Source organism: Amyelois transitella, chromosome 9 (genome assembly GCF_032362555.1).
Source record: "Amyelois transitella isolate CPQ chromosome 9, ilAmyTran1.1, whole genome shotgun sequence".
In the NCBI taxonomy this organism is placed as follows: domain Eukaryota; kingdom Metazoa; phylum Arthropoda; class Insecta; order Lepidoptera; family Pyralidae; genus Amyelois; species Amyelois transitella.
In genome coordinates, this window is record NC_083512.1 from 8,293,400 (window position 1) to 8,305,062 (window position 11,663).

Here is an 11,663-nt window from a genome sequence, read left to right on the forward strand (position 1 = left end):
AACATGACTTATATTGGTATTCTGTTCACTGTTTTGTTAAGTTACAGTTTATTGCAATGAATGAATTCCTAAATTTAAGATTCTTATTTTAACCGATGGGCTAGCAACCTGTCTCTATTTGTATTTCAGTGCTGATGTTGGCCTTGTGTACCTGTAAGGGATAAAAACGTGATTATAAGTATGTACTTACGTAGTGAATTAAAAACGGATGTCACATTAATACAATCTTTATAAAATTTCATATTTAACAGTACTGAGAAGAAAATATGCAATGCAAAAACTTTTTCGAGTAAGAAATTATATGAATCAGTAATTTAAATAAAATGAAATCTTGTTTCACCATAAATGGAAGAACTTACATACTATACTAAGGGACGACAGTTACGACATTGTACAGTGAACGGCAGGTTACGTGACAAGTTCGACTTTTGTACAGTTTGGTCATGTATAATGAGTAGGAAGGTATACTTACTTTTCACCACCATCATAAAATTGATACAAAAAGAGAGTCGGTATTAAAAATACGACAGAGCCGCCTTCGTTGACACGGCCGTCTTGTCGCAGACTACTTGTAGAAGGGCACGACAAGAGATCCTGACTTGACTTCGCGAAAGAGATATATGCGTACTATGATGATAGGTAGTAACTAATAAACATCAGAACACGCTGTGAACCGGTCAATAACAAAAGTATGAAAGCGGACCCCAGACCCCGAAGCATTCGAGGCAGAAATGCAACTGGAAACACGCAAAGGTGAGAGAGAGCCACTGTACAAACGTATGCAATTCACGTCCGTCTGAAGTCCTGTTATGTCTATAAGGTAATAATATGTTGCAAAATTGGAAAGTAATATCTGTCACAGCCAAAGACTTTAATAATTCAACCGATACAAGCTGTCTGTTACAGAGCCTCGGTGTTCGAACGGTTAAGGTGCCTTGCTAAAATGCGGAAGTAATGGCACAAGTTCAAATCCTACCACGGCCATCTAAGTGCCAATGACTCTTTTCAAAATTATGTTTATGTGCTCTTATGGTGAGGTAAAATTTCGTGAGGAAATATTTCCTATCTCACTCAATTCAGAAACCGAAATAATAAAATAATTATTTACTGTAAGAATATAAATTTCCAAACATTTTTTATCGCATAGGTGTTCTATGTTTCTTTGCTTGGAAGTTATAGTACTTTACACTGAACATAGGCAGGTCTTGCATTTTATCTAATCTGAAATTGTTAGATAGGTTAACAATTTCCATTTATAATTTCCCGAACACTGAAAAGGTATAAAGGTGGCGAAATTTCTATGAAAGTGAATTCCACGAATGCGAAAGTAAAGTGTTATGTTAGGCAAATTACTTCTCCGATTACTTTGGGCAATGGACTGGAAACCCGATAAGTGAATCGCGGGTTTGGTGAAAACGAAGTCAATTATACTCTATCTGAGGCAGTTGGTGTAATCATGGGTGACCTGAGGTGAAAGAAAACTTGGCCCTGTGACACGCAAGCGCAAACGCTGTGATATTAATAAATAATCTTCATTCAGACCTTTTCAGATAGATCTTCTAAATGATTTTTTTTTTCTATAAAAGTACTTATAAATATATCGATCATTTCTTAGAATCTAAGTCGCCTGTTTTTTGTTCGACACTAATCAATTATGGGAATGTGGACCTCCATGTCTCTTTTTTGTATTGTTTGCCCGCCGTCTGCATGGTTAATGTTTCTTTTAGAAATAAGATTTTTTTTAATTTGCGTTTCAGGAAGAAGCTTCTCAAACTCAAACAATGATTACAATACGCTTATGATATTTAGGCACTTTAAACATTTACGTTTAAGTCAAGTAAGTATCGGCAATAAAGAAATGAGATGAAATGTTTTATTACGTACCTAATTAATGACACGGCCAGCCACATAAATTCTCTGGTTTTTATTTATTTTTTTTAAGTCCATTCAAATGGAGCTCCTGCCAATTAATCATTATTATTCAGTTCGCCATATGTAAGGCCAGCAAAAAGTAACCTTGACTTTTAGCTCTTGTGCAACGCTTAGACAACTAGACCAACTAAACAACCACTTAACTTTACACAAGATTAATTTGCTGGTTGTCCATTCTAATCTAAAGATATATTTAGCAAAAGGAAGTCTCAATCATTTAGTTAATTATGTAGGTAAGTATGTAAAATGTGTTTGAGCTAACTGATGGATGCTCATACGATAAGGGAGAACACCGTGGAAAAACTGAACTATAAAACCACGATCCAAGCTGGATAGGTTCGTGTGTTCACACGTCCAGGTGTTTACCTGGCTTACTCCATTAGGAACGTGGCTCCTCTCTCAAAAGAACTTATGAATATCTAATATGAATAAAATAGTAGTCTATTATATTTTGAACTACTTAGTTATCTTCCTACCTTTTTAACTAGGTGCTTATTTTTAAATAATGTATTTATTGTTATTTGACCATGAAGTAGTTAGGTATAGATATATTCAATCGTAAAATAATTAATCTATTAACATAATTTAACGATATCATTGGTTCTCTGTAAAGTCTAATTGAACACATTATGTTCACAACTGGATCAAGTGAAAAACTTAAATTTAACCCAGTTTATTTTCAATTTCCTTAAATATAACGATTGGTATTTCAGCTTCTTGCATTGATTCAATCAAATATGAGTACGAACAAAATGAGATTTTGTGACTGGACCTGTAACTTACTAAACTTACATAATTTTATTTTGCAAACTACTTAATTTAAATTGCTGAACGACAACTGTTTCTTTACAGGTAAGCAATTTCAGAAGTTATCTACAGCCAACAAATTTAAATAAGTTTTTGTCAGACACCTTTTTCCTGGCAAATGATCACATTATTACAAGGAATTACATAAGATGTGATGAGTATGCACAAACGTTTATAAGTTCCACAGGTTTGATAAATTAATATTTTGTAAAAAGGATAGGTTTTAAAAACCGTTTGACTAAGGTTCCGATACCCATAGGTGGAGTAACTAAAAGGACGTAGGCAAGTTTTGCTATATTAAAAATCTGTTGCTCTACTTGTAGTTTAGTACTAACCTACTGTGTGTACAACAAAAAGCGTTTATCGATTTCCAAAGGCGCGAGGCGTGACTCGGGATGAATGGCGGTCGTTGTATGCTAGCAGATGGTTATAGCAGATATTTCTCTACAATTACCCGCCATATCACTAGCCAGCAACGGACAATAGCGGGCCACTGACCCGATCTAATCTCTCCCTTGATCTAAATGGTTTTTCGCAAAGATTATCTTCATTGGCTACATCACATTAAAGAGTTATGATAAAAATTATCTTGGGTGTAGTGGTGTAGAAGTAAATCTAGTCTAGTGTTTCATATTGTAAACAACATACTTATAGCTTCTAGTCCGAAAATATGTATGTACTTACATGGATAGATCCGACTCTGATCCGATCCGACAGCTCTACGAGCGTATCTATAATCTTTATGTCTTAGGGAATTCAGTGCCGACTGAGCATTGATATTTTCATGTATACCTAATAAGCACATGAATCCTCATTTTTCTGGAAGTAGGTACCTTAGTATTAACTTATTTTATTTATTGGAAAGAATAGACCGTACCTTTTTGGTGTATCCGCTGACACTGCTGGCTAAGCTCTCGGCATCGTAATGTCGAGAAAAGGAATACGGGCCCGGATGGCTCCGGGACACGCATTGCCCCATATGCTTGTTCCACAGAACTCACTTCAGTCACATCTGTCTTTAATAAAGCAATGCACTTGGATGTTCCCACGATAATAATCTGCAGACGAACGTTTAGTTACATTCAGCATATGAATAAAGTGTCTTATTTATATTCTGAACGAATTTCGTAACTTGTAAATTTATGTTTGCGATAACGAATCGTTGTTGGTTGGTGATCGTGAAAAGAGAATTTGTGAGACAATTAAATACAAGTTAGGCTTATAAACTTGAGATTCTTTTTTTAGGCTAGTCACTATTTGGATCTCAACTCTTATAATTAAGACAAACATCTGGCTTATTTGTCTTTTCAAAGCTGTTGGCTATATAAACGTGATTACATGTATATATGCAGTATGTTACTTACAAATATTTAATTACAGTTTTGAATTGTTTCAGGGCTGCATGGGCAGGACTCGTGGAAATGTAGACTATCACATGCGATCATTTCCAACAAACTTTAATATAATATGCCTGGACTGTTTGGAATGCCTCTAAAACATACATACATATAGTCACGTCTATATCCCTTGCGGGGCAGACAGAGCCAACAGTCCCGAAAAGACTGATAGGCCACGTTCAGCTTTTTGGCTTGATGATAGCATTGAGACCCAAATATTGACAGGTTGCTAGCCTATCGCCTAAAAGAAGAATCCCAAGTTTAAAAGCCTCTAAAAAAGCATCTTATTTAATACGATCATGATTTCTACGATTAGTTTACGATTTAGAAGATGGAACTGTATTAGTTCTGTCCTGAGCTGTTGATACGTAAGCAATAATAATAAAAAATATGCTAAAAGAATTATTTGTTACAAGTTAAAGTGTTGTTCAAATTCACGTTCAAGTATTGTTTTCGATTTTTTAAAACCATCTTTCTTATTCAATTAAAATAAATCTTACAATGGGTCATCCAAGTTAAAAACTAATTCATTTATCGATCATGCAAATGAATCACATCAACTCCCACACAAAAACACACTTCTCAATATATCAATTCACAGTCACATCACTTGTTGAATCCTAAACATCATGTGTCCATGCATTCGCGCGATGTTTTACAAAGTTTTGAACAAACGGCGCGTCGCGCGCGCTGCGCACGAGTTTCGAGTCACCACTGCCTGCGCGCGCAGGTTGTTTGTGAACTCGGAGCCTATTTTACAGCAATGCTACGTATATCTCACAACCCTCATCCTCTAGTTATTTCAGTTAGGCTCGTCTTAAACATTGAGTCAGTGTTTTGTTGTTTTGGACTCGTCCTGGACGCTTAAATGGCTTTATTTTGCCGAATGACCAAGAGATTAATTAACTACCTAATGATAATCAAGTCATATAAAATATATGGAGGCTCATTCATGTATTTGTGTTGCGGCTGACGCCAGTATCATGGACAATTAATTTGCATGCCGATGATTAGGAACTGACAATAGGGAATGCGCTTATGTTAGTATCAATGCCACTGTTAAACCTAGTACCAAATCAATTAAATTCATTAAAAAAACGTAGGAAGTTTGGTAGCTAAGTTATTATATTGAACCCTGGCTTGGCATCTAAATATATAACAAGGTATCTACGTATCGATATTGTATTCCGGATCCAGCGTTCTTTTAAATTGCTAATAATCTTTTAAGAAGCCAGGATCAACTCAAACTCAAAAATATTTATTGCTTAACTGTGTAGACATATGGATGGAAATACATTTATATAGTAACAATAACAACATTTGGCCCGGCGGGCATGCAATATTCTGATAACCAAGTTTTTAATTTCTTTTTGATTAGAAGAGTAATATCTACTTATATATTCTTTTAATTTCTGCAGGTAAGTGGTTACAACAGTTCTTTTCTATTAGAAACAGAGTTAACAACATAGGTACCTATTGTTGGTTCACAACGAAGACAATAAATTTTCACAGTAACATTCCTAGAAAATACAATTTTCTGGACAATTTCCTAAAATCATATAAAATTTCTCATTATATCTAAGCTTACTATACTTTATTCTATAATATAAACAAAACTCTTAACGAAGAAGAAGATATCTTTAAAAACCTAGTTAACATACTTAGGTAAATAAAATGCCTAAGACTTGTAAGCCTGATGGTACTATTACCTTGATCACATAGGACTAAATCTATACTAGATAATATTATAAAGATGAAGAGTTTGTTTATTTGAACGCGCTAATCTCAGGAACTACTGGTTCGAATTGAAAAATTATTTTTGTGTTGAATAGACCATTTATCGAGGAAGGCTTTAGGCTATATACCATCACGCTGCAACTATAAGGAGCGAAGAAATAATGGAAAATGTAAAAAAAACGGGGAAATTTATTCACCTTTGAGGGCTTCAATGATGTCCAAAATAACTACTCCCGCGGACGGAGTCGCGGGCACAGCTTATATTATATATCTAGGTAACTATATCTAACAAAACTCAGATGTAGAGGTTAAGGGCAACTAAGTAGGAGTCTACTCGAACGACTAGGCTATCAATTATGGTGTTCATCCAATGCGTGAATATTTTGTAACGAAGAAAAGTAAAATAAATCCTTTGCGGTATAAATTTAGCCCTTGGACATAATTTCCGCTCGTGAAGTTAAAAACTGGTTTACCCAAGTTGAGATTAAAGCTCACTCGGTCAGAGGGATGTGGACCTATCGCCAGGGAGAAGAAGAATCACTGCCTTTTGAAACTTATTTATTTACCAATAATTACATACGTTAATTATAAATAATAAAGCAGCACCCCAGAGCCGAATTAGGTAAGAACCACCTTTTTTTTAAGTTGGTTCAAATTCAAATTCAAAATTCAAATTCAAAATTTTTATTCATTATTATAGGATATTATTATATCGCTTAATAATTGTCGTATGGTTTAACAACTTGGTTGACGTCAAATAAATTACTTAAAAACTAAGTTTACTGCCGCTTCCAAGGCGTCAGTGCAGAAGAAGCGGTAACAAACTGCACTGCAGCATTTTCATCAACAACGTCAACTTCACAATATTAAATTATACTTAGAATAGAATGTGGACGGGAGAATACATTGTTCACGGGAGATTTATATATTTATGAGATTTAATATTGAAAAAAGAAAAATATATATATATATATATATATATTATGGATTGCCAATTTTAAAAAGATTTATGTACAGAGTGTACTGAAATTTTGATTTAAGTTCAAATTAAACTACAATTAATTACGAGGTTCCTGTGCCAAGCTCGAGCCAGATGTTTTTATCATTAAGGTAATCATCAGTCCTATAATAAGCCTTCCCACAAAGTACTTTCTTTACATACTCTTTGAATTTTCGGTTGGGCATATCAAGAACAGACTCCGGCAACCTATTATAAAATCGTATACAGTTCCCCATAAATGATTTACTGACTTTGCTAAGCCTATGAAACGGCATGACTAATTTATGTTTATTACGTAAATTTCTATCAGTTGTGGCACTAACTTTTTGAAAAAAAGAGGTATTTTTCCTAACATACATTATAAGATCAAAAATGTACTGGGACGCTACTGTAGGTATGTTTATTTTCTTAAAGAGTTGTCTTAACGAGTCTCTTGGTCCTAAGCCGTAAATTGCGCGAACGGCCCTTTTCTGAATTATAAAAATAGTTTGTATATCAGCCGCGCTACCCCATAAAAGTAAACCATAAGATAACAAGCTATGAAAATAGCTGAAATAAACAAGCCTAGCTGTAGCTACATCTGTCAATTGTCGGATCCTCCTAACAGCATAAGCGGCAGAGCTAAGTCTATTGGATAGTTTAGAAATATGAGCACCCCACTGTAGCTTTGCATCAATTATAATTCCTAAAAACTTTGTATTTTCAACAAATTCTAATTTCTGGCCTTCCAGTGTTATGTCAGTATTGGCCTGCCTTACGTTTGGAAGGGTAAATTTAATGCATTGGGTCTTATTAGCATTTAAAAGAAGATTGTTGGTTGAGAACCAGATAGATATGGCCGACAGTATATTATTAACCGAACTTACATTTTCGCTATGGCGATCTAATTTAAATATTAAAGAAGTGTCATCGGCAAACAGCACTATACCCGCCTGTTTTTCCACCATAAAAGGCAGGTCATTGACATATACCAAGAAGAGGAATGGTCCTAAAATTGAGCCCTGAGGAACACCCATTGAGACGCTTGATCCGCTTGACTTTACTCCATTAATATCTACAGTTTGAAGCCTATCAGTCAAATAGGATGCCATTAGTTTAGTTGATTTGTGGTCAAACCCATATTGACGAAGTTTACGCAAAAGTGTCTGATGATCTACGCAATCAAATGCTTTAGAGAGATCGCAAAAGACTCCAACTGAATCCTGTGAACTCTCCCACGCGTCATAGATTTGAGTAACAAGTGCTACTCCCGCATCAGTGGTGGACTTCCCGGCAGTGAACCCATATTGTTGGGAATGGAAAATGTTATTGATTTTAAAATATTGTTGCATTTGATTAAGCATCATCTTCTCAAACACCTTGCTCAAAACTGGCAATATAGAAATAGGTCTATAATTGCCAAGGACTGTTTTCTCCCCTTTTTTGAATAGAGGTATTAATTTGCTACATTTCATTAAATTTGGAAAAATACCCTCATCAATACATTCATTAAATATAAAAGCTAGATCAGATGCAATAATATCTATGATTTGACTTATGATACTAACAGACATACCCCAATGGTCTTCAGACTTTTTCAAATTAAGTTGTTTGAACGCCTTTAATATATTATCAGAGTTAACATATTTAAATTTAAAGACAGATTTGATGGGAGTTGTGTTATTATTAAGTAGGGTTTCAGCGCGCAATGGACAAGAGTCAACGTCAGAAGTTAGCTCCACAGGGATTTTTGCAAAGAAATTATCAAAAGCATTTACTATGTCCTGAGTTTTAGAAATACTTTTGTTACCGGATGATATTTGTTTAATACTGTCTCTATCTTTGATTTTGCCAGATTCTTTATTAATAATGTTCCATGTTTCTTTAATTTTATTTGGTGCGTTGTTTATTTTACTACTTATGTGCAAAGACTTGGCTTGCCTGCAAACTTTTTTAAATAATTTTGAATAATTTTTGACATATTCTACAAAACTGGGGTCAAAATTGTATTGTTTCTGGGCATATAAGTCATATAACTTATTCCTACTCTTGTGAATACCTACTGTAGCCCATTCACTGAACTGTAATCTATTACGAATATTGACTTGTTTCTGCTTGAACCTTTTTGAGTATTCAGCAGAAATCATATCAAATAAATTGTTATAATGTTCATTAGGATTATTTCCAGAATATGTTAAAGTATTTAATTGATTTGCAATGTTTATTTTAAATTTTCTTATGTTTTTGGAAGAAAGAGGTCTACACATAATTTTATCATTATTTAAATTGTTTAAGGACTCTTTCTCAAAGGTAACATATTGACCGGTGTGATCCGAGGGCAATTTGTGAATAATTGATTTCCGTATATAAAGATTATTGCAAAAAAAATTATCCAGACACTTGGCAGATGTAGATGTTATTCGGGTTGGTTCGAAAAAAACATACTCTAAATTATAAGATTTAAACAAATTAATAAATTGTATACTAACGGTTGATTTAACTAAAATGTCAATGTTAAAATCACCACAAATAATTAATTTTTTATTACATTTTGAGGTAACATGTAACACTTGATCCATTATTTTTAAAAATTGTTTAAATTCACAGTTTGGGGGACTGTACACACAAACAATTATATGATGATCTAGCTCGGCACAGGTCACTTCGGCACACCGCTCAACCGAAAGTCTGGTTATGTCTGTTCGCTCTTTACAGCGAAGACCGCATTTGATAAATATCATAGACCCACCTCTAATTGCAGACTTTCTGTTTAAGCAGCTCACAATATTATAATTGTTTAGGCTGAACATCATCTCCCCCTCCATGAGCCAATGCTCAGTCAAACATAAAATGTCCACATTTAATTCTTCTAAAACTAGTTGTACTTCTAATTCTTTGCCGGGAAGACCTTGTATATTTTGATGGATAATTCTTAACCCTCGAGGGTTTCCCGTTGTCTGAGTGTGCAGTTTAAATTAACTGTCAAGTCAACAGAGTTACCATCACACAGAGTTGGCAATTCTGTAGTCAACTTATAATTAATATTTCGCTTACAATGTAAACTCGTCCAAACATTAATATTACTAGCTACCAATGTAGCAATTTTGTTCTTATGGTATCTGGATAGAAATATTCTATCATTGGTCTTAAAACAATCACCTATGAAATTGTTTGTGTCAAAAAACACAAATTTGTCACTGTGACGACATGTCAACGAATGCATAAAATTATTGAGTAGGTGAATGTTTTTATTAAGTTTTGGAGACTGGCAACTCATATATGGAAAAGCACATAAAATTATTTGGTTAACTTTTAATTTATTCAAAGATTCAAAACAGTTAATTATATCTTTCCTGCCAATTTTAAAACTATCACCAATTAATATTACTATGGTGGATTTATTATTTAAATTTACATTATTAATTCTCTTAATAATTTGGGTAAAAGATGCATTTGACATGCAGTAATTTATAAAAGACTGATTTAGGGTATCACAAAAATATTTACCCATATTGCTACCAATACCGTCTGAAAATAGCACTGTATTATAATTATAATGAGGTTTACAGGGTTCAGAGTTGGAATAAGTATCAAGCAAATTACCGGCACTGGGAGTGGGTGAAAGCAAGGTAGAATCATTGATATCGGGCTTGTTGAATTGCCCGCAGGTACATTCTTTTGATAAGAATTCAAGAGTCTCCTGGTTAAATGTACTGTCATGAATCAACTTTTCTACAGCCAACAGATGCTCAGTATTTTGCTGTCTTTGTTTATCATATTTATTAAACAGTTTAGAATAGTCATCCTGTAATTTTATGACATGAGTCTCCAATCTGATCCTATCAACCTCATATGCCTCTTGATTTTCTACCATTTTTTGATTGCAAGAGCTGATTTCCTTTTGTAACCTACAGTTCAATGAACTGCTTTTTATTAAGCATGATTTCCTAATGTTATTATTTTTTAATTGATATTTACATTTCCTAATTTTTTTAGAGAGTTTTAGGTATTTTTTTAATTTATTATGGCTCATATCAAGTTTTGGTTTGTTTTTATACATATTATCATAAGAAGTGTCACTAGTGAGATCAATAATTGAGGAATCAACTGAGGGTGACATAAGTCTACTTTCAATGAGCTCATCAAAGAGGCTGGACACCTCCTTTGACTGATGCGACTGGGCATCTTGCTCGTGTCTATTTATCAGCTCATATGCCTCACTCAGCTCCCTTTCTAATTCAGTAACACGTCTGAGTGTCTGCTCATACGTATCACTGCATTGGCGGAAAGAATCTACCACTAAATTAAGTCGGTTAAGCTGCCCGGTTAAGTCATCAAAAGTTGGTTGAAAATCTAGTTTTTCCAAGCAATTACTTAGTCATTACCTAATGTCAACGTCACGTCAGCCATGTTGTCAAAGTCATTATAATACAAATAAATTGGTAAACAAAACTTTATCTTGTTTTGTTTTTCATACTTAGGTAATAAATAAAAGAAGTAAGTCGCAATAACTTTAGTTCTAAGATTTTCTCAAAGAAAAGAAATATCTCTTACATTTTTCTCATGAGTGGAATGATAACACGTGCAAGCTTGAGAGCTTTTTCTACAGAAGCTCTGAAAGTATTGAATAATGTTGCCAAGCAACAGTTTGAAGTTGCTGTACGAGGTGGCAAGTGTAATAAGTGTATTTTTACATTAAAAAATTAATTGTGTTTAGGTATTTGAAGATAGTTTAGTCCCTGGAAGTCCTCGGCACTTAATGTAACCTGTGTTCACAAGTTTCAGTCCAGGAGAATGGGGGCCTTTGATAA

The 11,663-nt window shown here is 34.1% G+C and overlaps 1 protein-coding gene across 3 annotated transcripts in view; it reads right to left on the bottom strand.

Annotated features, from left to right (window-relative positions):
• The window catches only part of LOC106142856 (uncharacterized), a 63,860-nt gene extending 59,026 nt beyond the window's left edge, over positions 1–4,834 (bottom strand). For 2 of the 3 annotated variants that reach the window (XM_060945683.1, XM_060945682.1), the window contains exons 1-2: positions 4,637–4,833; positions 3,617–3,797 (exon numbers count right to left, since the gene is read on the bottom strand). In XM_060945683.1, the coding sequence (XP_060801666.1) occupies positions 3,617–3,718 (102 nt within the window). In that variant the 5' untranslated portion in view covers positions 3,719–3,797; positions 4,637–4,833. Of the gene's footprint in view, positions 1–3,616; positions 3,798–4,636 lie in introns of all 3 variants that reach the window. The other variant, XM_060945684.1, reaches the window with a different exon arrangement.
• Between the last annotated feature and the right edge of the window lie 6,829 nt (positions 4,835–11,663).